The sequence below is a fragment of the Pavona decussata genome, unplaced genomic scaffold (assembly GCF_977016875.1).
Source record: "Pavona decussata unplaced genomic scaffold, jaPavDecu1.1 SCAFFOLD_175, whole genome shotgun sequence".
Lineage (NCBI taxonomy): Eukaryota > Metazoa > Cnidaria > Anthozoa > Scleractinia > Agariciidae > Pavona > Pavona decussata.
The window spans coordinates 1,565,001-1,591,306 of NW_028145586.1; the positions used below are offsets into that span (position 1 = coordinate 1,565,001).

At 37.2% G+C, this 26,306-nt stretch overlaps 3 protein-coding genes across 4 annotated transcripts in view; all 3 read right to left on the bottom strand.

Moving 5' to 3' along the window:
- Nucleotides 1-5,607, bottom strand: part of LOC146463571 (uncharacterized) — a 14,722-nt gene extending 9,115 nt beyond the window's left edge. Inside the window, exons 1-4 of one of the 2 annotated variants that reach the window (XM_085084309.1) lie at nt 5,285-5,607; nt 2,795-3,064; nt 1,270-1,431; nt 1-94 (exon numbers count right to left, since the gene is read on the bottom strand). The exon at nt 1-94 is cut by the window's left edge and continues 131 nt beyond it. In XM_085084309.1, the coding sequence (XP_084940435.1) occupies nt 1-94; nt 1,270-1,431; nt 2,795-3,064; nt 5,285-5,524 (766 nt within the window). In that variant the 5' untranslated portion in view covers nt 5,525-5,607. Of the gene's footprint in view, nt 95-1,269; nt 1,432-2,791; nt 3,065-5,284 lie in introns of both variants that reach the window. The other variant, XM_085084308.1, reaches the window with a different exon arrangement.
- A 1,593-nt stretch (nt 5,608-7,200) lies between these two features.
- Nucleotides 7,201-14,698, bottom strand: LOC146463572 (reticulon-1-A-like). The gene is made up of 8 exons (XM_085084063.1): nt 14,517-14,698; nt 12,842-13,072; nt 12,189-12,228; nt 11,858-11,956; nt 10,503-10,572; nt 10,193-10,239; nt 9,097-9,155; nt 7,201-8,411 (listed from the first exon to the last, which is right to left on the bottom strand). Exons 2-8 carry the CDS (start codon nt 13,054-13,056, stop codon nt 8,312-8,314), a joined length of 630 nt encoding a protein of 209 aa, XP_084940189.1. The 5' UTR covers nt 13,057-13,072; nt 14,517-14,698; the 3' UTR covers nt 7,201-8,311.
- Nucleotides 14,699-18,568: 3,870 nt separating this feature from the next.
- On the bottom strand, nt 18,569-20,128 carry LOC146463573 (uncharacterized). Its single transcript, XM_085084183.1, has one exon. The coding sequence runs from the start codon at nt 19,879-19,881 to the stop codon at nt 18,970-18,972; it is 912 nt and encodes a 303-aa protein (XP_084940309.1). The 5' UTR covers nt 19,882-20,128; the 3' UTR covers nt 18,569-18,969.
- Nucleotides 20,129-26,306: the final 6,178 nt, after the last annotated feature.

The window sequence follows — 26,306 nt, forward strand, 5'->3', positions numbered from 1 at the left end:
TGTCTTGGTAATCACCATGCGCAAACACAGCAATGCGAATTCCAGGAATCTCCTTCAAGAGACGGGTGACTGTTTCCTCAACACGTTTCCTTACCTAGCAAGACAACAATAGGTTTCTTTATAATAGTAACCATCAGTCTTAACCTGGGTGGGTAAAAGAGTTGAGAAATTCCTCTTTCTTTTATTTTGAGCAAGCATAATGCATTAAGAAGAAATTAACTGAAGGTCTGAGAAACCACTTCCTTATTTACTGAATAGATTAAAACAGTGGTGGATCCTGACCTTCACATAACTGGGGGCCCCCGGCACCTCGGCCCTATGAACCTCAGTTTATAAAATAGAAGGTGCTGGGGGCACTTTTCCTTGTGTTCTCTTTCAAATAGGGTATATACAATAATATTAAAAAAATATTATATATTAACATATTTTATACAATTTGCTTTGAATTCCAATTAGATTCAACTCCTGATAGGAGCACTTGTTTTTTTTTCTGAGTATACCTGTGTCACCTACTGAATAATACATCATTCTCATTTGTTCACCAGGCTTAACATATTCCATCACATTTATTCCATTGTACATGTGCCACACATGACATTCCAATCCTAGCAGTATGCAGGATGTTTGTCCCTTGAACCTAGTTTAATGGCCTTAGCTCCCACGAGTCTCCTGTAGTTCAGTGGTAGAGCATCCAAACTAGTAATCGGAAAGTCTTAGGTTCGACTCCTGATAGGAGCACTAAGATTTTTTTCTGAGTATGGCTGTGTCACTGATCACTGAATAATAGTCATCATTCTCACAAATAATATTCTTGTCATCACTGGCTTGGGAAACTGCATGTTCAAATACATTGAGGGAATATATTGCACCTACATAATATAAAAAAACTTGAGTTCAGGACATTTTATTGTAGCCTATGACCACCACTTAGAAGCACGCTGTACTTCATGAGTAAGGGATATTCATTTTGAAGAAAATTAAAAAAGGAAAATAACAAAATAGTACACACTTTAACCAACTTTGAAACACAAATATATAATAATAGAAAATAAAATTAGCTCTTAGAATCCAAAAAAATAAATGTAAGCTGTTACAAGCTTTCAATTCCTTCATGGAGATGAAATCAATCCTGAAAGCTAATAATTATTTTCTTTTTCTTCTCTCTCTCAACTTCAAATGACAGGATCATGTACTGGAAACAATATATTTTCTCAAATAAAATATATTCTTCTTATTCTGTAAACAGTTTTTGTCCAAAAATCATCTTACCTGAGTAAGGCAAGGGTACATAGAGCCTGTGGTATCAAATGAGAAAACTATTTCCTTCACATCAGCTCCTGCAGTTGCTGCTGCTGCTGCTGCAGCTGGTTTTGCTTTCTTGGCAGGGGATGGTGCTTTTTCTTCTTTCTTTTCCTCGACAGCAGCTGGCTTCTGAGAGAACAGTTTCCAAAAGTAGCAAATTAGGGAAGTGGCAAAACTACTATTATTGATACTTTAACAGGACCCACCAAACCACAAAATAGATCGTGGACTAGGCCAGTGCACCCTCCTTCCTCAACCTCAGAAGATGGTGTCTTAATATTAAAAAAATGACAAATTCAAACCTGATCACTTTTCTCGTTTATCTAGCAATGCTTTCTCTCGCTAGCTGAATATTTCTGTGTCAACTCAAATTTTAAAGCCCAAAAAATTTTGTCGGTAATGTTCATGGAGAAAGGTGGTGTCTTCAATGACCCGGCCTTACCCCAGACAAGGTGGCCCGGTCCTCCTCGAACAAACTTGTTATGACCAGTTCCCTGATACAAGGAACTTGAGATTTTACACTGCCCCTCAGTTCCTTACCAAAAGCCCTTGGTAGACTGACAAACACCGACTACAAAAATGACCATGACACCCTGCACATCTCTACAGGTGGTATTGTGTAATCCCAGAAAATGCCCACACTCTTTATTAAATCAGACATTTCCACACTAATCTCAGGAAGTCTATTCATAAATATTATAGGCTTATAGCTTCATTAAGCTTCCTGGTCACATTTGTTGAAATGTAATCACCAATGATTTCTGTTCAACCTGTTTTATATGTTCTTTTTGTGTGGGTGCATGACTAAATAAACTACATGTAACTAAATAAATATACATGTATATATAAACATTAAACAAACAGATCAGAAGGGATTTAAAATTACTACAATTGGGTGGTGGGCCTTTAAAAGGCCAAATAATTTAAAGGAAAGTTTGCAGTTAAATTTCCAGAGGAGTAGTGGCATATTAGTAGAGAGGTATGGATATTTTTTGGAATGTAACACAATTTTGCCAGAACACTTTTGCATGCACACAGAGGGAAATAATTCAAGAGTGCAAAATTTTTCAGAGAAGGCAATTTTCTAAGGCAAGTTTGATAATTAAGAGACAATTACTTGGGGGGTGATTTTGAATTACTTCAAAATCTCGGTCTTGCAATTTAAAAAGTCAAAATGTCTTGGGATGGCAAGGAAAAACGCTGGTCTCACCAGCTCACAAAGTCTTGCATTGTGCACTGAGTTCCAGAAATAATCCATACCTACCCCAAGGAAGGTCATCGCAAATTCCTAGGGGGAGGCTAGGGGACTCAAGATTCAAAATTTTAGAAACAAAGTATGAAGCTAAACTGGAATTTCCTGGGAGAGGAAAAACAAAAAACCTTCAGTGCAGGGGTATAAAGATTCTCTGGAACTGTACATTTACTATTTACCATTTGCCATTTACCACCCCTTTCATTAAATACAGTATAATATTATTCACAGACTAACAACCTCCTCATCTGCTTTTTTCCGTTTTCCTCTTCCAGTTCCTCGGCTTGTGCTGGGCTCAGGTTTAGCGTCAGGAGTAGGAGCCGATGCTGCTGCCGTTCCTGCACCTGATGTGGCACCTCCACCTTCTCCTGTGTCATACAAGAACTCAGTATCTGGTAACAAGATGCGATTGTAGGAGGTCGACTGCACAAACACATCAAAATCCGCCAGTTTTGATTTATCCAGGTGAAATTTTGTAGTCTCTTTTGCAATTCCAAGTAATTCACGTACCTAAAAATAACATAGTTATTTAATGATACGATTTTGCAAATTTTGTATGACCACTGAAAGTTACGTATACTAGTCTTATAGTTTAGTCCAGCTTTACTCTCATTGAACAAGTATGGTGGCCCACATCTAGCATGTAGCTTGCACCTGCAGAATCAACTACTGGTAATTACCATCTGCGGATCTAGACCCCCAACAACATACCAAGATCTGAGTACACTCTGTGACTGGCCTTTGCACAAGGTCATTGTTCAATTGGTCTGGTTATAGCTAATTTGATTGAAGGGGATTTCAAAAGTGACTTCTGGTATTTTGTTTCCTTCATTGGGGGTACAGAACAAGGGTTTGGGCACTAATTTGCAGACGGTATTTACTGGCAGTTACATGATTCCATCTGCAGCACAGGCTAACGTGGTGATAACAAAAACTTGACAGTATCGTGTTAGCAAAAATTTCGTAGGGAAACTCGTACAAAAGCAAATAATCGATGACAAAAACAAGCACCCTACCCCTCTATCTATAAAGTGTCTGCCACAAAATTTAAGTAGAGAAATCAGTACATCCAACAAATCTGCTTAAGAAGAGGAAAAATTTGTACAAAGAGGTACATGTATGCTAGATCACAGTGCAACATCTGTGTGAGACTCTTGTGCTTGCCACAGGGCATCTACTTCGGTTCCAGAGGCCCACTGTCTCCATAATACAATAGCCGCATCAGTGGTTCCACCTCATTGCCTCTCACTCACAAAAAAATAACCTCTAGCCAGAGCTAAGCTGGGCTTAAATTTCTGTGGCATATGAAACAACAAGGAGTATAATACTACTCTTTCCCCCTCCCTCCTGGATGGGATGCTAGTTCATTGCAGGATTGCTTCCAGCAGTATGTCGTCAGTATCCGATTATGCATCTGGGTGAAGAGAGACAAAGTGGAGCAACGCGTCTTGTTTAAGAAAACAACACAGCTGAATGCACTAAGACCAAGCTGCACTCTCAGTCATAAATGTTGTAACATCCCCTTCTTTCTCTCCCCCCCCCCCCCCCCCACACCTTTTAATTTTCAATTTGTTTGTTCTAGCAAGCGGGATAAAAGAAAGGCTGTGAATGCAACATTAAGGAGCTTAAACAGCGATGAAGGAAACGGCAACGAAAATGTCACCTGAAAATATAACTTTGTTTCGTTTGTGTGACTTTGCAATTATTTCAACTCACTCAACTTCTACAAAAATGGCGAACTATCCAGGAACTAAATTGGTAGGAGTGGCGTTCAAGTTAAGAAAGAAAATGACAAATTCACCTTTGTGTGCCCACGTTCTCCAAAAAAACTAGAATTTGGTCATTTCACGTTGTTGTTTTAATTTACAGAGGACGGCAAAGAAATGTACCAAAATGTAAAACGCAAGTTCAGAGCATAATTATTGTCTTTGCTCATTAAACATACTGCTTTGTGGCATTGTCATTGTCGTTGCCGTCGTTGTTGCTTAAGCTCCCTATTGAAGGAGGGGGAGGGGGAGCGCATGCTATACGGGGAGATGTGATTTATCTCAGTAAAGTAATTCAACTACCGACCCTCCAATCATCTTCCAATCATCCAATTGAAATCTGCCACGCTAATAACCAATAAGTTAAGCTACACCGATGCACCTCCACGTTCCATATACTTAGATTTAAATAATAAATTAGGCGTGGGAAGGGCGTGTCATAAGCAAAAACAATCTATCAAATTTAACCCAGTGATCTCGTGTAATAACAAGTGCAGTGAATGCCACCTCCTTTCAGGATAGTCTTTGACAGGTGCAGCTTATAGAAGGATGGGATAGAGTAATGGTTGTCAACGGTATTGCAAAAGCCTATTTTGCAATCTAATCCAAAAGTGGATTGAAATGTAGCCAAACATTCTTAGCTTGGCACCTGTCACAGTGCAACAGTCAAAGTGTCTTTGTTTATAAATGCACCTGTTTTGAACTCGGCAATTTTCCATCGAGCTGAAATTTAAACACCAAGCTCAACTTAGCATGTAGAAAGCATTCTGCTTAATTTTGACAACCATGGTCTAGAAAGGAAGTTTGCGTTTTAATACGCAGGGCTTGCGATAAGCTTATTTAAGTTCTTCATTTTCTATCAGAAATCTGCGGTCGATCGTTCATGCAACTCTACGATTATGGGAAACATGAAATAAAGCACACATAAAATACAGAAGTACTAGGTGGTTTATATTTTCTTTACCTCGTCTCCTGAGGCCATAGTACCATCAGATTTCCTACGAACCAGGATCTCCTTGTGGAACTGAATCGTTTCTGGTTTCGTGAGCTGATAGAATCCTCGGCCAGTCGCGAACTTCAACTTGTGTTTCTCCACGAAACTTTTGATCGAAATACGTTCATTTACCTTCATAGTTTTAAACCGTGAATTACTTACAACATCTGTAGCGGCAGGCGCTTTGGATTTTCCTTTCTTGGGAGGCATTTTAGTGGAAAAGTTTGGAAACAACTTAGACTACAAAGAAACTTCGTTCACTCAGCTGAATGCGAAGTAGACGCTGTTGACACGGAAAGTACTTGTGGAATCCACCGGGGAGGGGTAGAGTTTGGAAAATTATACCGTTTTGTTTATGAGGTTTATGACAGCAACAACGTCAAAAAATTTCATTATTGAGAGACAAAGTAGTTGGAACTTAGGAAAATATAATAGACTATTCTAGAAAGTTTAAAATAAATTACGCGAAAGACAAAACTATTATTACCTCTCCCTCCCCTCCCTCACAGTGTTTGTTGTTGACACTAGTGGGTGTCTCCTCATTCTCGCGACCAATCCGCATCGTTCTATTTTTAAACATTTAGGTACCATTCCTCCTCAAGAAGAAAAGCGCGGAATCAATGATCAGAACAGATAGGACACAAGAGAGAGCGAAAGTAAGTTTATTAAGCGACCGTGACGCTTTTTTTTTTCATCGTAATGGTCACCCACCCCGGCCCAGACATCCGGTTTTCTTTCTATTAAAAAATTCGGGAATTGGAGAACCCGGAAATTCCAGTTGGAAAATCAAATGGTACGCATCATTCCATTTGGAGTACTTCTGAATTATGGGCTTCTGGTCAAGGTGATGCATTTTTATTACTCCTTTTGGGATTTACAGCTGATGTTCATACATTTTGCATGTTATCCATTTTCTGTTGAGACAAGCTAAATCATTTCGTATTTATGCCGAAAATTTCCATCCGGGTGGTTTGCGTAAATGGTAAGCACCCAAAATTCTTTTTTCTACCGATTATTAGGTATTTCACCGGGAGCCTAAACGAGCTATGCAATATTAGTACTAGAAATACGTGACTCGCAAAACCTCGCGAAGCTAGGGCTGGGTGGATAGTTGATTTGAAGTGCATCAACTATTTAACCACGCGATAGAAATTTCGAGCTCGTAATCTAATTGTTAAGTAGATAGTTAGTAGAGTGAGTAGCCTAACAGCGTGCGCTTGTCGATAAAATGTCGGCTGCTTCTTCCCGTTTTTTGAAACGTCTGTGAAGAGGATTTTAAACGACTAGTAGATTTATACTAAAACAATTATATTATTCGCTTTCGATTTCTATCGCTTGATAATTGTTCGGGCTTCGCCCTCATCAACAATCACTGCACGCGATAGAAATTTCGAGCTAATGATCTAATTGTTATATATGAACGTGAAATGGACGTATAGACTTTATACGTGTTGAAAGGATTGAATAGATCGAGATTGTGGCTCAAATTAGTAGGGATTTCGGCCGAATTGCGGGAAGGGGAAAATATGATGGAGAACCGTCCGAGGGTGTTGAGGGCTCGTTCGTTTATATTTCTAGGCGCCGCGAAATCTTTTCACTGTTAAAAAAATGAATAAGTAGTAAACTATGACACTGAGGTCACACGAACCCGAAGTTAGGTCTCTGTGGCGCATCGGTCATGACGTTGTCATTAGCAACTTCTGGTATGACTTCAGGTAGCGTAACGAAACGTATGCAAAACAATATCACGCTATCGCGCACGGAGAAAAGGTTTGAAAAATCTGCGAGGTGTACATTGGGAATGAATGAGGCCGTTTATTAATCTTTTATGGCTTTGTTGTTCTAAATTGATCTGATTATTAGATCAAAAAGTCTCAGACAAAGTCTTCACTTCACTAAATGTTGCATTTATTTTGATTTTATTCTTTCTTCTACCTGGATTTTAACATAAACCATGATATACTTCTTTGCTGAGTAACAGTAGACACACAGAATTTTGCAATTTGGCGGAAATGATTTTTTCCGATCTCCTTAAATATCCTATCATTCAGTAAATCTGCGCGTATACGTAATATTTGAAGCCGTAAAACATAAAACAAGCTTGTTATTATATTTTTGAGCTGTAAGGAATCTGTTTTTTTTTTTCGAAGAGGACCCACCTTGTCTAGGGTAAGGAGTTTATTTAAGACATCAACGTCTAGAAAAATCAGCAAAATCCTATTGGCTTTAAAATTTGACTTGACACAGAAATATTCAGTTAGCAAAAGTCAGCATTTGCTACATAAACAAGAAAATTGAGGTTTAAAACTCATTGTCATTTTTTACTCCTTGATGGAGGGGTGGTTATGCAAACAATACACCATCTTCTTTGAGGTTAAGGAAGACAACCATCTATTTTTGGTTTAGTAGGTCCTGCTCGAGTATAGTAGTTTTAATCACTTCCCTAAAATGTTGAAAAAATTGTGTTAGAATTGATACTGCGTACCATGTTGATAAAAACTAAATGGGAATAGAAATATAACATGAAGAATTTTCTTGTTTATTACACTGATGTGTAAAATATTTCTTAAGTTTAATCATATTTATTTATTTATATTAGGAAATTGTTATGTTTTATTGAACGCGCTGCTCTTAATTTTTTTTATCCTATAGTTTACTTGTATTAAACTGATAACCTGCAACTGTTTTATTTAACTTCTTATTTCGTTCATGTTCATCTTACCTTGGCAAATTTGAAATCATGTTGTCACCTTTATCCACGTTTTTATTTTTCTGTAGCTATTCATGCAAGTTTTGAAGAGCAAATCGCTTCATAATTAGAAGCGCAACATAACAGGCGTAAAAACAAGCTTAAACAAACCGTAGACATCAATAAATTAAAAAAGTTATAGTAACAAGAGAAAAAAAAAACGAAAAACGTAATGATGTCCAAATGTTAAAACATCCTAATTGTTTAAAACTTCCTCAATTTAATTTTAAAGCCGGATAGTTATTAACTTAAGACGTCTTCTTTTCGTTGTCGTTCTCTTCACGGGTATCTTTGTCATTAAGCGTCGATGCTTCCTTTCCTTTTCCCATTGGTACCTTGGCGGTGATCCTACAGGAAAAGATATGACGTTCAAATGAATCGTATTTAACGGAAATGTTCACTCATTGTTTGGTGATTTTGAAGGTGGATATTTCTCGACAGTCAAATTTTTCCGCGACTCAAAATTTCGTCGAATGGAACCTCCAATGCTGCAAAAAAAAAAACAAAAAAAAAACACCAAGCCCAATTTTCATTGCCACAAAGTAAAAATATCACTTCGTTAATAACACGGGCAAGGCGCGAAATAATGTTTAGTCATTGTTTTTTTGATACAATACGGCTAAAAGGCTCAGCCAGTCGTTGTTATATAAAGTTGATTGCCGTTTGTTTTAGGTATCGTGATTTTTTTCGTCCTTACGCGTAGCGAAGCTAATAGAGCGGCTTCCAATTGACTGCGTAAAACCAAAACCAAAGTATAAATTACTCCGGCCAATCGCAACAGATGTAAACAACACAACCAGCCAATCAGAATTCGAAGCAAATGCATGTAACCGGCGTCAAGCGCGGGAAAACGCGAAATGGCCAAAATACGATTGGTTTTGGTTTGGATTCGCATTGGTTGAGAAAGTGGCGCGAGTTTTGTTAACCAATTGCAATCACAGAGCGTGGTAACGCAAAACAAAAGCAAACGCGAAATATCGATAACCAACTGAAAACCGCTCTAAAATAAAGATGATGTTAATCTAGTACTTACTTGCCGGTCACATCCTCAATGGCACTCTTTATTTTCTTTATGCAGGAGTCAATCTCCAGCTAAAAATACACGAGGTTCATTTTACATTTATGTTACCTATTTCAGACTTGGTTTAGCCTGCGAACAGCCTTCCCGAGCGTGCTCAGACGACGGAAGCGCCGAGAGAAGATAGAAGGTGCTTCCACCTTCTGAGCGCGCCCGGAAAGCCATTTCGTAGGCAAGACTTGGTTCAGTTGGCTCTCACTAGTTTGTACAATGTGTTACTCCTATTGATAATTTTACATTTGTAAACGTCCGGTCACCTGAATGGTTTTCATTTGAAAAGTTCTCTTTCCGATTATCTTAGTTTCTGAAATTAGATGTGTCCGCAATCTTCAACAAAGCGATCATTTTTACGCCCTAAGATTGTGCATTGCTTAAGGAAGAAATCGATCTCCTTCTTAGAGCCCACGTTTATTCTATACGCGAATCCAGGTCTGCGCATACCCGTTCCGTTGGGTGAGATAACGCGGGGTGCTAGGAAGGGAGTTGACATTGTGGTAAGCCTCGGAATATGAATCTCAGGAAAAGGTTTCAGGAAATGCTGGATGATTTTAATTACCAAAAGGTCTGGACACCACTAGGAAAGGTCACAATAAGTTTTAGATATAAAAAGAGGATTTTCAATTTAAAAGACATGTTTTGGCAGAAAACGTCTGCCTTCACTTGTACAAACGTTGAGAAAAAATTGAAAATTGAAAATTAAATCTTGAAAATCAATTGTTTTATTTTATATCTTAATTTTATCATGATTTTAATTATAATTGACACGTACTCCTGTAAACTAAACGTCTTTTAATGTCAAGATGTAGTTCTATCGTATTTCGTTCAGTAAGCTGAAGAACCACTTATTGGTGACAACTTTAAGTGAGTTCCTTTTTAGGCTTATAAATATTTTGAGTATCGTTTCCAAGCTGTCAATAATGACAATGTTTGAACGTTTGTCTGAATTTTTCCTTAAATCACTTATGGGTACGCGCGGAATTGTCTTGGTCTTGGAAAAAAGACAACTTGAACTTGCGAAGAAAATGAGGCGTTGATAATTGATAATACTTACTTGGTACATGTCGTAAACCTTTGGGATGGTAAAAGCGCCAATGAACGCTGTAAAAAAGAAGAAATAATTGACAGATTATCACAAAGAATTTTTCTTCATTAAAACCGTGACTGGCTTGCGGTAAAACGTCATTCTGGTGAGACGTTATTAAAATATCAATAAAATTCACCTTTAGTGCAGTGTATCATATTCTTAATTCTCATGACCTCAGGGTTTAAATAAGCATTGACATTACAAGGAGAAATTTAATGCTGATCACTGTTTTAAAGGTTTAAAGGGTTACGAATGTCGTTGTGTCCTAAATACTTACCTATGAAAGTGAGCGTTATTCCACTGAACCACTGCGCCACATACGATAGAATATACAACAACACCAGCAACTGCGAAATATTGAACAAGTTAGGAAAGAATTCATGGTGACCTTGTATGGACTATCAATAGACAGTCAATTAGTGTCCGAAAGCTATAGTTTTCGGTGAAATTGTTGATCAACGAGTTGTTAATCGACGTGACCGAGATTACGTTTGGTTATTGACATCCTATTTGTTTTGCTTGACCGTAAATGAATGATAGCTGTTAGAGCGGTTTTCAATTGAGTGTCGAAAATAATTTCGCGTTTGCTTTGATTTTGCATTACTACGCTTTGTGATTGGTTAATAAAACTCGCGCCAGTTTCTCAACCAATGGGAATCCAAACCAAAACTAATCTTGTCTTGGCCGTGCGCGTTTTCCCGCGCTTGGCGCTGGTTACATATATTTGCTTCGAATTCTGATTGGTTCGTTGTGTTGTTTACATCTGTTGTGATTGGCCAGAGTCATTACGTTGGAAACCGCTCTAAAAAGAAGTAACAATAACTACTTTTCAGAGACCATTCTCGCGCGCAAACAATGACCGTCAACGAAATAATACCATAATCGCAGATTACAACAAAACAGACAATATGAAAGCCGGACTTCAGATTTATTATACGAAAAACTTACTTAAGTCAAAATTTAATGTCATTGCGCGTATGTGGGTTAACAAAACTTTTTAAAGTTTCATGTTTATACACATCGTACATAGATCGCATGGCGAATTTAACAAAGTAAACTTGAAGAGATGTTGAGATGAAGCCTGGAATTAGCATTTACAGTCGAAGAGGACACCCTCGAGAGCAGAAAAAAGTGTCCTCTTAAGAGAGGTGTGCGCTTATGGGAGGTTAAAAATGTAGTGTTTGTATGTAGCTAAGAACATGACCAAGTGCCCGCTTACGAGAGGTGTCCGCCTACGGGAGGTGTCCATTAGCGGAATTTCGACTGTATAGAAAAATGTGCATAATTGAAAAAAAATTTGGACTATCATAATTACAATGCGGTAATATTGTCCGACAATTTACTAGTCATTATGCATGTGGGTCAGAATAGTATTTTTGAATGTTCACTTATGTACTCATCGCAAAAAACGTACAGTAGATTTAAAAAGTTTCAGTACGTAAAACGTTTTACGGGTCAGTTCGTAGTTTAAAGCTTTCAGAAAAAGAAGCATCACTTGAGACGTTGTTCGGTTGTATTCGTCAAGAACTTCGCGGTCTTGGTTTGATTTCGCGTTTACGTTATCTTCCCACAGTAAGAAACAGCTAAGCTTTTTTTTTATTCATTAATAACTAAATCATGACACGAGCCTACCTTGAGAGATTCAGACAAATCGTCAACCAAAAACAGTCTCCTTAACTTTGTCGTAAAAGAGACAACAATTTCAGCGATCCTTTCACCGACCTCGTCCGCCTAGAAAAAGAAAGTGTTAGAAATCAAAAGCAACGTCTCGATATCTTGGTCGGTTTTCTGTCTAAACGTCCTTCATCTTGAAGATATTAGCCCAACAAGTCAATACCTAGTTAGTTTATAATTTAAATAAGAAAGGAAAAACGAAGAGGATTCTGGTAGTTGTAGTAAAATAATGTAATTGTGAAAATTGCCTATTTTTAGCAAAAGATTCCCTCTGTCATTATAAAGATACCTTATCTTTGGAAACTTCAATGTCCTTCGATAAAAACGCTCTAGAACAAACAAGCAAACAAAGTCAATAAACAAATATCATATGTTCAAGTTTCAAATTTTTTTCCGATATCGTGCCAAAACTACACTTTACATATATACTAGGGTCTTTTTCTCCAAATAAGAATCATGTCATTAAAACCATATAAAAGTATGACTATTCAAATGAAAGCTACTGAGCATGACTTCACCGCTACTGTACAGTTTTCTGTCTCTAAATGCAATTCTGACCATGCAATGTCTAGAGCAAAGCGATACTTTCCTGTAGTGCTGTTTACTATGTTGTATGGGGCGTCTCTATAACTAAATCATAACTCTGTGGATGAAATCCTAAAGTGTGACCATTCAAATGAAAGCTTCTTTCCTGTGGTGCTGTTTATTATGCTGTAAAAGGTGGTTCTAATGTTTGAGTCTGTAGATGAAATCCTAAAGTGTTACCATTCAAATGAAAGTTGCTGAGCAGTATTTTCCTGTGGTGCTGTTTATTTTGCTTTACAAGATGATTCTAACTTTTTATTTTCTGAGATTCTTTGAATGAAACCTAACATGCGACGTTTCACACTTTTTTTTATTGAAGTTTCAGAAAATTAGTCAAATTTTACTTTGAAAACATACTTTAGTGGGTGTTCAAATTCACTTCTCAAAAAGGCAGATCTGGCGGTCAGCAGAAGTCGCAAAGCCAGCATTGGAGCGAGGCAGATGAGCGCTATATTGGTGATAACGCTGACCACACTAAACTGTGTCAGGCAAACCAACAACACAAAACCGCTGACAAATACTATAGCAGACACTTTCACATCGTGCCACAACAGGATGTCCTTTACGTCCATGCCAATGATTGGTCAACTGAAACAAAAAAGTATCATTCAGTTGATGTTAGAGTTGGTCCGAAAGCAATTTGTACTTGCCTTTGTTTTGCTTTACTCCGCAACATGCCTGGCTGGCTGGCTCAAAAGAGGGCCAAAATTGATATGAGTTTTGCGTTCGACCAATACTTGACTTCAAAGAAGTTGCCTCAACCTCGGCAAAAGCCAAACAGATTTACCGCGTTAATCCATTTATATTTCCTACAGCCCAATGCCTTCAACAAAGGCGTTGTCCTCTCGCTCACTCGTGTTTTGGCGCCAATTTATGATGACATCGATTGACTTAAATTATTTGGCGACAACGCTTGCTTCGCTGAATGAAACAGCATGTTCCCAGGCACCGTTTACGCGAACTCTGCACTCGCTTAAAAAAAAGCTTTATTTGCCTGTAGAACCTCCCGCAGATATTTGAACTCCGAGCAAAATAATTTTACAGCCAAACTATATATCCAGCGGTTTGATTAGTAAACAAGTGTTTATATTGAACACTTTCGACGAATCCAAATTTACAGAAAATGCTTAGATTCACATACAAAGTTGTATTTGCAACAACTTTACCACAAAAATGCTATTAATGTGTTTTCACTTCTAAAATGCATGAGCAAAAGTCAAATTTAAAAGTCGTTGCAATAAAATAAATATCAAACGTCTATTATTTAAGTGACAAAATATTGACAACTTACAACTTAGCCACTACCACAAAGACAACATAAAAGTTGCCTAAGGATGGTGTGTAAGCCTTTGCGGTGAATATCAGAAATCTTGTTATAGCATTATGATAAATAAGTCGATTCCTTAAGCGAAAATCTATAAAAGCCATGAAAGATTCATAAATATCACATTCACCCCAAAATGTGACGATTAAATATTCGCTAAAGCTTCGTACTTAAATGTCAAATGGACGGACGGAAAATATGGCACGAGAATACATTAAAAATTTTCCAAAGCAAATTGGGTTTTTTAACCTTATATTTGCGTGGCGTGGTTTTAAACGATTTTAGAAGTTCTCTGTATTAAATTACAAAGCAAAGATCGAAGATCATTTGAAAATTTGTAACATAACTTCCGCTTATATGTTTGATCACACCCTGCAAAGAATTTGCATTATGATCGATGAAGTCTAAACTCAAAGAACTGCAATGGAAATTTTCCAAAACTTAAAACGTCTATCAACAGAAAATACCGTACCTTTTCGACATTGATTTAGGTTTAAACTCCTTGCAAAGGTTAAACGCACCGTTAAATCTCGAGAACAGGTTAAATTTCACCCCAACAGAAGTTTCTATGCGATGAGCATCAAGCTGCTTGCAAATTTCGCCCATAAAAAAAACAAAAATAACCCTTATAGATATAAAGTACTATTTCTATATTAAAAATACATCTTAAAGTTATATTTAGCTGGAAAGAGAAAGATAAACTCTCACCTTGAAACCTTTTTGCTATCCTTATAATATCCACGACGCTTTATGAGAATAATAATTTTGGTAATAAAAATATGAAATCGAGACGGACGGCAGCTGAAATCCAAGTCATTAAATATTCAAAAACAGAACAGTTTCCGAAATGCCGCATCACTGATAACAACACTCGAGTGCAGCTTTTTATAAAATTTGACGCCCAGTAATTTGGAAAGCGCCAAATTTGTCAAAAACACAAAACTGGTGATCATCAGTAAAATGCGAAACAGGAAATTTGGATATTAAGCTGAAAGAAAATTTAAGCCAACTCGAGCTTTTCTGCAGGATAAGTAAATTGAAACAAACCGAAAGTAGAGAATTTTTGGACATTTTAACTTAAAAAAATAAAAGTAGCTATTTAAAGTGAGAGAAAAATGAGAACAAAGTAAATCCACTTTCGCTTTTATACCAAACTTATAAAAAGCATGCCTAGATCTAGATGGGCTTAAATAAAGCTCTTTTGATACAATGAACTGATGGACGTAAGTCAAATACTCTTTAGAAATAAGTGTTCTTGACAAAAAAAATGGACAAACGCATTTTAATTGATCAATTAATTAGAAAGAACCGCACCACTAAATGCCCTGTTATCTAGATCCAGGGCCTTCTCTATTAAATCACGGCCATATAAAGGTGAGGGAGGACTGGGAAAGAGAATCTATCTAACACCAATATTTATTGGTGATTAATCCCTCCCTTCAGCCATTCTTGCAGCCACCAATATCGTAGCTCGACTTTGCAATATATAATCCTTATACAAACCACAATTCGTTGATATGCTATGACGAAGAGCTTGCAAACGAAACGCAAGCTTTAAGGACGGTGCCTACTTTTGTTACTGCGCATACGTTCTGCGCATCGCGAGATACTCGGGTTGGATGGTGGCTACTAATACAGGGATATTTTTGCACGGTTTAAAACTATACGGAGAAAGCAAAACTTAGCAAGTGTTCTTGGTATTTAAAAAGAAAATTGGGGCCTGAACCATGCATTTTTCAGAGATAATAAAGCTTCAATTTGATAAAAAAAATACCATACATTGCTTTGTATTTTAGCGCTTTTTAGGATAAGTGTTTCTTAATTATATATAATTATCTCTAAAAAATGCGCGGTCACCCTCAGTTTTCTTTTTGGATTCCAATAGCCCTAACTAAGATTTGCTTTTCCCGCATAGTAATTAGGGGTGGAAAAATACCTCTGCATTAGTTGGCAATCACGTCGTTATTAACACGTCATATGACGTGATCACTTTCCGTTGCAGACGTCAAAGGAAACACTTTTATAGTTGCAAAGTTATGGTTACTCGTTTTTTGTTATGACTGATTAATCCCTATTTTTGCCTGAGGCGTTGAATGAAGGCTTTCCGAACAAAATTTCCACTGAAAGAGTTGTTGGGTGCTTCCGTAAAGATTCCATTTCGTAGCCGTAACTTTGTTGCTCCGTTTTCATGTAAAGGGCGATCTAATCTCGTACCCAGATCTCACTAAGACAATCAATAGGCCATTTCCGAGTTGCTTTGAACCTCATTATGAAAGCGAGGCTAAGTGCAGAGTTTTTATTATGAAAATTAGTTTTCATTCTTATGCAAACAAAACTGATTTTCATATGAAAAGCTTTGCACTTAGCCTCGCTTTCATAATGAGGTTCAAAGCAACTCGGAAATGGCCTATTAAAGCAAGTGACGCACTCGGACACCAACCCACGGCTTGGCCAGTACCTTACGCATGCGCACAGCCATATCACCCGGGCAGTGGCAGCCATGAAAGGCTGTTTCGGCCTTGTTAGGCCAAAGCTGTCGGGCACCGAACGACCAGAAGGCCGTGTATCAAGCACCCTTTACTGCCGAGGTGGGTGTAAAACACCCCTTTAAGCGACAGCCCAGCAGCGCACATGTGGTTTGACGGTGGGAAATCTGGGTACGAGATTGAGGTCGATCTAGAAAGGGCCAGGACGTCTCTCGAGTACTAAACACTTGGTTAAATTTAAGGTACTTACCTCATAATAGTTAAAATGTGCTTTAAAAGTAAAATTAGTTCGCAAAAACCGAGGTCTGTTCTCACTGAACATAACCAACCGCGTTTAAAGCTACCTTCCCTTACTTCTCTCTTTCTCGCTTATTCCGTCGCTTGGGTCATCATTGATCTATGTTTCTATTCATTTAATTTATCGTTTATCGGTTTTGTCTTTTTTATTTAGCTTGTAAAATAAAACTAATTTGCTAGGAGGTGCGTTATAGAAAATGTTTGCTATATTTGCTAAAAACGTGTTTATTTCCGTGAAGATAACTACAAAATTATAATTAGGATCATTAGCCGATTATAAGCTAATGAGTGGTTATCTTAATTAGTGTCTCGAAAGGCTGTTATTATCGTCAAACCTAGCCAATTTTTATACATAAGAAATAGGATAGTATGCCAGTTCTAATTGGTTCAAAAGTCAACCAATCACTGTAGCTCTAAAGTGACATAGATAATTACTCTTAAAGTAAATTTCATTTTTCTTGTTTCCATGGTAGGTTGCCTTGGAGATCGCCGCTCAAAACAGCTGCCAAAACGCTCGGGGTTGGTTTACGGTAAGTTATTTACACACGGTTCCCCCTAAGTTCTTCATTGATATCATCTTCTCATATTAACCCATGTTATAATAACTACCTGGACAGTCATTTTAAAAACAAATCACCTCAACAAATAACATAAATATAAATATTTTAGCTCCAAAATAATTCCTTTTTGGGATTTTAGTTTAACCTAACTCAAGTTGAAGAATTAAAATGAAAAAAATAAATAAATAAAAAATAAGAATTGGAGTTTAGTGAAAATGAAACTGCAAAGTCAGTTGTTAGAATTGAACTCAAATAATTGTTTTTCTTGTTATGGAGGTGACACCACTACGAGTACACATAACTGGATATTAATAACTTGACTCCTTTAGAGTAAAGAGTTGTTTTTGGGATTAAAATAACTTAATCTGAAGTTACTTCGATGTAAGGAGTTCAATTAACTTCTCTGTACTTCTTTTTACCTCAGCCTATAGTCTATTTCTGATAAATGATGAGCCGTTGCGTGGTAAGTTACTGTCTGTAGAAGCATCAGCTTGCTTCACAAAGGGTATTGTTTGCTGGTGTTGAATATTTATTTCTGGCACGTAACTGAAAGATCTCGAAAGTACTCAGTTTTGCAAAGTTAGGTAATATATTCTTGGAATTCACTGCGATTTTTCGCAAAAAAAAATGAAACTTTTCATTTTATCGCGATTGAGTCTGAAAACTAGAAATGGAAGCTCACAATAAAAGATTCTCGTGTAAAAAGCGGTGGGATTGTTGTCGTTCTATTAAAATGAAATTGAGGTCTCTCCATATACATTAGGCCTTAATTGTGTGTTTATGTCTTCTGTTGTGGGAAAGACAATTGCACAAAACAATAGAGGCAGACATAAAATCAAACCTATTGTGATAAACAGCTTTTTTTGCACGGTTAAGTGAAATTTTAAAATAAGTTCTCTGGTAAACAATCAAACATTGTCTTATCTCGCAAACAATACGTCTTTGGCTGAAGAATCGAGTATTTTCCATCGCGCGAAATGTTGTACCGTTGCAACCCCGAATCGTATTCTATAGAGGCTGGTTTAATTGACTTTCTAAGAAATTTCACCCGGGGGTTTTTCCGACGGCAATTCTCCTCCAGTAACAAAGTTTCTTTGTACTTGAACACAACAGCGAATGCTTTTGAATCATCAAACGTTCAAGGAAGCACTAAGTGAGAATAAAAAGAAGAAGTGGAAAGTTTTCTGTAATTGTGTTTGTGGTTTTACTCAGGGAATTCGAAATGGAAAGAAAATATATATGCGTGTTGTGATTGTCTCGATGAAAAACATTCCATTCAACGTTTTAAAATCAGTCAGTTAATCCAACATGGTGCTAGCTAAAAATGAATTTTCTTTTCTTTTTTTTTCCTGCCGGAGTTGCCACGACATGTATAGGGTGAATTTTTGTTATCGAACAACTCAAAAAAATCCCTGCATAGACTTCACCGTGTTCGTTTATTTGTTTTATTTTTAACAGCGATTATCGCGCAGTACTTATTGTCCTCTACACATCCGATATTTCATTGTAGATTATTCTCAATTGGACATGCCAAATATCTGTTACAAATTGTCATTAAGAATAGCCCTATGAAGCTAAATCAAGCATTTAGCTGAACAGCTGACATGCCTTGATCTAAAAATGGCGTTCTATGGCTTCGAGTACAGCCAGAAAAAATTTTACGATAACAACATCATTTTCAAAAAACGTGCAAATGTTGATTTTTTTTATACTGAAGAAAATACGTTGCAAATTAATAATCTCTATACAATCAAAACTGAACACACTGCGTCTCAGTTTACTGATTATTAAAAGTACTTGTGTTTGTCAAGTTTTTCTTCACCATCTATGTCCGTAAAGGTATTGGCTTGAAGTCGAGTTAAGGAAAGCGTACTGCGACCGGTGCGAGAGTAGGAAATCCCCTTCACTTGTCAGGTTTTCAGACGGACAGCAGTTACATCTTGTGACAGGACATGTGGGCAAAAATCGTGCAGCCGCCTCCCTCTCGAGTGGGCACTGACTCGGCAAGATATGGCATTGGGGCTGATAAGGTGCTGTGTTAAAACCTGATGGATAATATGGCGGGATATCGGCCCGTAACATTGCTAAATGTTCATCACGGAACTTCAAGCTGTCGCGAAAGATCTCGCCCCGCGACCTTGATGGGGTGAAGTTTGTGCTTTCAAATTTTGGCAAGAAGAGGTTTTTTGCTGCTCTGGGTTGCAGAGAATAGCGCCCGAAATCCTGATCCGTCACAAACTCCTTCACGGGAATGCTCTCCGCTGCGATTAGACTCTCAGTTTTTTCCTTCTTGATTAAAACTTGAGCCTCTTCCATGACTTCATCTCCGTGCATCTGCTTTGACTGAGCATTTTCTTCTTGTGGTTGTGTGGTTTGATCAGAAACTTGAGGCGAAGACGTCGAACAGCGCTCACCGCAGAAGCATGGACTAAAAGAGCACACAGTATGGCCATCAGGCTTGAGTTTGATGTGTTTTTTCTTCACGCGTCTCTTCGGCCGGTACTTGTAATCGGGATGCTCAATCAAGTGAAGCTCATTCAACAGTTTGGCTTGCGCAAAAAACTTCTGTCGCTCTTCCTCTGTTAACTTTCGCCACTCCGTGCCGAGAATCTTGCTTATTTGTGAATTATGAAGTTTAGGATTTTGCCGAGCCAATTCTCGCCTCTTTCGGCTGGACCAAATCATAAAAGCGTTCATTGGTCGCTTCACGTGTTGTTTCAGAGCCGACATATTTTTCGCAATGGCGCTTTTCCAAGAAAAATATCCTTGTTGCTGAGGTTGGCGAAACGCAGACAGTGTTCTTCGTCCTCTACGATTAGATCAACTAATGAACTTTTCGCTCGGCAAGCTCTTAAAATCCTCGTTTTAATCCTTGCGTTCAAAGAGAATCTGCTTTAAGCATCCTTTCTCTTTCACTGTAGGAAACCAATCTTCTTATCTAAATTTATCTCAATTAGCTGGTTGGCTTCAAAACCTCCCCGTCTCGCCAACGCTAGAATGATGTTTGAAAAACAACCACCTTGTCTTTATATTCTCAGAGCCAGCAATAGTACGCTGTAATGCCTAGCTACGAAACAAAAGAAACGCTTTTCTGTATTTAATTAATTTTTAATGTGGATCGTTGTGGTGAATGTGTGTGTAAAACAACTTGTTCATTTCGTGCCGGGGCTTTCAGCTGGTTTTGATCCTTTTTTTTGTTTTTTCCACCGAGTAAATCTAAAACCTGAAAGCAGAAACTATTTTTCCAAAACATGCACAGCTTTTATTTTTTTAATTTCGAGTTGCAGTGAAAAAACAGTAAGGTTGTCCGAGAAATCGCCAAACATCGCACCTGGTTTGGACCTATTTGTGTTTACCTGGTCTTCAGTTAAACACAGACGTCTTCATCTTTTACATAATTAATGTATTCTAACGTTGAAACAATACGTCTCATTTGCGCCGTAGCTTACAAACCACTCACAAAACAAATGAGCTTGTTATTGTCGCCGAGCACCGAAAACGTTTCACAAAAACTTGACCTAAATGCAATCTTGAGTTGCAACGTAATAGGTTGAAACTCACAAAATTATTTCTTATGGAGAAAGACGAAGTTAGAAGCCTGTGACTCAGTCAGCAGTGGAATGGCTTACTTTTTCGCAACATTTAAAACACATTTTAAGGCAAATACGTTTTCACAAATCAATTATTCATTCAGTATTTTAGTTCATGGCTTAGAAACTTGGATATTTTACATAACAATGAAGAAACAAACGTACTTTCATCTCCATTGAATCTTAAAAGAAGCGAAACTGCCCTCACAGGCACGAACTAGATTTCAAACTCTTAGGCATTACACCTGTTAAAATTTATAGAGAAATTTGCAGTGCAACATGTGTATTCGATCTTTACAGTAGCAAATTTTCTCCTATTCAGTTTGCAAAGGTAAGCTTTTTTCTCTTTACGCAGGTGTTTAAGGTAAAAAGAATTGTAAAATGGAGTTTCTCTAATTTGTGTTAATTAACTCTAACGGACTTTAAACAAGATGGATGTTTAAACTCGAAGGCTTCGCTAAAACTGAAAACTTCGTCGCCTCTGTTTCCGAATAGAAAGACCGGACTTCAAAGAGAATGAAAGAGAATTGTAAAGAAAATTTAGCAGTAACATTGTTGTATTTGTTCGCTGTGTTTTGTTTATGCGTCATTCAAGCATTTATATGTTAAGTTTTCCTTGCTATTATAATTGTTTGCTTACATGGTGGTATTTTAACATTTGAATGGATTTAATGCCGCGTTCTGGCAGGGCCAATAATGGAAAAATACGGAAAATAAAGCGTTAAATTCGGGTCTGCAACAGCATTTAACAATTTATATAGCATAAAACACAAAAAGAAGTATAAAGAAAAAAAGGTTTGCAGACCCGTTTTGCGAAATTTGAATCGTAGTAATACAGCATTAAGATACATATGTTTCCCCATGTAATTCCTAAATACTGGAGAGGCAAATATTTAATGAAAACGAAAATTTATCTTCCTAATTTGTGGTGCTGAATTGAAAATGACAACAACTTTTCCAAAGACCTTAGCAGGTCAGTTTTTGTGCCTAGATAAGAGCAGTTTTTATCCTCGAAAAATACGAGACAAGCGTCGCCCCATACGAACTTCAAGGTTGTGTTTCGATTTATTAAAGAAATCTGTAAACTGTACACATGAGGTGACTTCTTATGCCTAGGTTACCAAAGTGATTTGTTAAGTGTCCCTCGAATCAACACGGAAAACTTTCAACTTTCCGCTTTTAAGAATGAATGGCTTATGTTAAATAGCTAATTTGTCTATGTTGTATATAAATCAATCGCTTCTTTAGTGGCCAGAGTATTTTGGCCTACGCAGGCATTGCTAAAATCTTCAATTCAACGCCCCTGAATAACAGCTGAGTAAAGATTAGTGCCACAGTACACTCAATTATTTTATTCCATTGTAAGTTACAGACATATGTTTTCAAAACGAAAAGTATTTTGTATGCAGTTCAGAGAGTTTTTCATTGAAATGTTTACCCGTTTAATTTGAAGCCCAACTGATTACTACCCCGTATAAAATGTCGATAGCTGCATGAAGCCACAGATTAAAATTCTTTCCTTTTTGTTTTTAACGAATGACTTGTTGAAAATAAGGGTAATTATTTAACCACAAAAACAGAAGGCCTTAGCATGAAGAAAGGAATTGAAATGAAATAATTGATTGAGGTTTCTTCGTGTTTCATTTAATAGTTGTTTCAGGTTAACCTTTTATAATGTAAATGCAGCTTGTACTAATTTTTATCATGCAGACCCCAGGTAGCAGGCAGAAATTCTATTCAGAGGTAAGAAATTATTAGCTTTTGAAAAAACAAAGCTTGATTTCAGTTGCTCTAGAAGTCTTGTGCCACGAAAGCCATCTTACGTCTTTAAAGATGTATGAAGATCGTATGATAAATTGAATCAGTTGTCTAAAAGTTGTGAACTGTTTGGGATGGGAGAAAACTAAATTGTTTGAATTTACCAAGTCAGGTATTTAACAGATATAGAACGAAAACAGCCTAAATAGTAAATCAACTGCTTTACAAACATAAACAAAAGATCCCAATGAGATTTTCAGACGTCATTGATCATTATTTGAAACCCGCAAACACAACCTCAAAAAAAGGTTATCAGTCAATAAATTTCTTCAAACAGCTAATTTCACCGATGTTGCTTCTAAACTTTTATACGTCAGAAATGAAATTTGAAACATATAGCGTTGGTGTAGGGAAAATTGAACTGCCAAGAAAATTAACAAGTTGAAATTACTTTGTTGTTTTATTCACTGTGTTTACAATTCCCCTCACCCAAGCGGGAGTCAACAGGGCGCTGCCGTAATTGAAGAACGTCTTATTTTCATGTATTTTTTCCTCTATTGTTGTTTGTTTGCTGAAATTTTAGCATTTGAATACGAAGCCTTTTTGTAATTGTATTTCATTATTTCTGTGCTATCAAAATGACACTGGTTCTACGTTTTGCGACTTTGGATGAAATCCTAAAGTGTGACCATTCAAATAAAAGCTACTGAGCAGTATTTTCCTGTGGTGCTGTTTGTTATGCTGTACACGATGGTTCTATCTTTTCATCCTACGGCTAAAATATAAAGATGTGACATTTAAATCAAACCCTGTTGACAGTATTGAGTAGTACTTTTCTGTCGTGCTGTTTGTTAGGCTGACTAAACGCTTGGTTCCAAATTTTGAGTGCAGGAATAAAACCCAATTTCAACTTATCAAGACAAACCTATTATGTTGTACCAAATGTACATAAGAGCAGGTTTTTTTTCTACTTTAGTTGTCCTTAAAGTCTTTCTTGTGGCACTGTTTATTATGTTCTACAATGTGATTCTGACTTTGAGAGACTTTTCATTCAAATAAAAGCCACTGAGATGTGTCTCCTGTGGTGCTGTTAATTAAGCTGTACAAGGTGGTTCTGACGTTTGAGTCTAAGGATGAAATCCTAAAGTGTGACCATTTAAATGAAAGCTACTAAGCAGTACTTTCCTGTGGTGTAGGTTATTAAGTTGTACAAGGTGGTTTCAACGTGTGAGTCTGTAAAGAAACCCTAAAGTGTGACCAATCAAATTAAATCTACTGAGCAGTACTTTCCTGTGGTGCTGTGTTTATTAATTGTACAAGGTGGCTGTATCTTGTAAGTCTGTGGATGAAATCCTAAAGTGTGACCATTCAAATTAAATCTATACCGAGCAGTATTTTCCTGTGGTGCTGTTTATTATGATTATGAGACTGTGGATAAAATCATAAAGTGTTTCCATCTAAATGAGCGGGTTTTTTTTAATGAAATTATGGATTCTTTCATTTTGTAGTTTCCAGGATCCTGATAGTGGACAACTCTCTTTTTACACTTTATAAACTATGATAAATTTATTGCACATGAAAGTTTGGCGAGTAATGAGGGTACTCATCAACGAGATTTGACTACTCAGCGTCGAGTATACAATAACTATGACTTGTATGAAACCAAAATAATGTAAATAGGATAGCAGGGATGGCGCAGTGGTGAGAGCACTCGCCTCCCACCAATTTGGCTCGGGTTCGACTTCTGGACTCGGCGTCATATGTGGGTTGAGTTTGTTGTTGGTTCTTGTCCTTGCTCCGAGAGGTTTTTCTCTCGGTACTTCGTGTACGTTCTTTCAATTAGATCTTCACAAGTATCCCCAATTAGTGCTCTGCACTATAAATACAATGACAGCTGACTGTTTTTTGATCGATTTTTTAATTAATAGCTGAGTATGATAATTTTCCCGAAAATCAAAGTTCACTTTGATGATTAGACAAAATTATCAGCGTTGTGGAGATCTTTTCTTCAGCTTGTTTTTGCCTTTTTTAAAATTTGTTTTTTGAAATTAAGATCATCTACTCTTAGGAACAGAAGCCGGCTCATAATCTTTATCAAATAACGATTTTGAAATGAAACAATTTTTCTTTCAGTTCGTTTGTCAATCAATTCTATTGTAGCTTGATCTTTTTTCTAATGTAAATAAGCCAGCATTATCTTCTCCGTCGAATTTTTATCAGGGAACCCCTAGGAAGCAAGCATAATTTCTTCCCTGTGAATAAAGTTATTAATTTTTTAACGATGTTTGTGATGAACATTTTCTCCCGCTGAGCCATCTTATAAACCATAAGGTGATCTAGAAGTTAAAGTGAATTAGATTGAAAAAGGTAGGCAGTGGAATCAGGGAAATCGAAAAAAAAGAAAATTAGTTTTTTGAAGCAAATAAGAAATTTCATGCTTTAAAGCCACGACTGCACTTCACAAACAAATTGGAGAAAACCTGATGAGCGGGTTTACAGTAAATGCGATTGATCGATTTGGTTTTGAAAGCTAAAAACACACAAAGATTTGTGACAGCTTGTCACATGATAATAAACTCAATATAACGGATAACTTCATGACATGTGACCTTTACCTTCAAAGTCGACTGATTATAAACACAGGGTACCCACGCAAACTGTGAGTCTAATGTGGGACCGTTAATAGCTTTAGAAATATTACGGATTGTATGGGAATACCAAAATGTTCAGATTAAGCGCAAATTTACCTTAGCTGTTGTCAGGTGTTTTGTCATCCTTATGGCTCAAAATGGCGAATTTTGGCGATTGAAATGGTTTTGTTTGGCCTTCAACTGTATGCAATTTGAGGAGACCAGCGCCTCCTGTTATTAAGACAAAAGTATAGTGGACAGCCAAGAAATCCTCTCAAATCGCTAAAGTTAGCCATTTTCAGAAGGACGACAAAACTAACGTGCGATTCAGATTTCCACACATATAGAAAGGAAGCAATGTACGTGATTTTGTTGTTGTTTGTTTGTTTGTTTGTCTGTTTCGGAGTCCATCTACTACCGAACTTTTAGCTTCAAACTTTAATTTTAATAATCTTTGAAGTTTTGTCAATCTTTCTCAAATTCATCACACTTCTTTTTTCTTCTTGTACACGAACGTTCTAACCTCCGGTTACAAAATATTAACGGCAGACTGATCCCAACGGCGGAGGTGACGAGCTTGATAGAACAAACAACAAAAGCTAGAATAACTGAAATATATTTGTTTTTTTTAAAAAAAACAAAGTTTTGCCCGATATTTCGGTTTGCAATATAAACCTTCCTCGGGGGCTGAACGAAAAAGAAAAGTGAGAAACATAAAAGGATCGTTACAAGGAAGATTTAAAATATAAAATGCATGACAATGATTGGTTGTCTAGGACTAAGTTACAAGTGTGAGACATGTCATTGGCGTGTTTCGTCACGTCTATTTATACCAAGAGGGTGCAATGTTTTAGCTTTGTTGATTAAATGAGCTTCACGAGCCTTTCTAACTGAGTCACGTTTGCTGCGTATTCTGAATCACCATCAACTACTCAACCCTACTCCTGTCTCTCTACATTTCAACCAACCTGGCCACTCAATCAACGACGTCCAACTAATCCCGCTTGAACTTATACGCAGCAAACGTGACTCAGTTAGAAAGGCTCGTGAAGCTCATTTAATCAACAAAGCTAAACCATTGCACCCTCTTGGTATAAATGGACGTGACGAAACACGCCAATGACATGTCTCACACTTGTAACTTAGTCCTAAACAACCAATCATTGTCATGCATTTT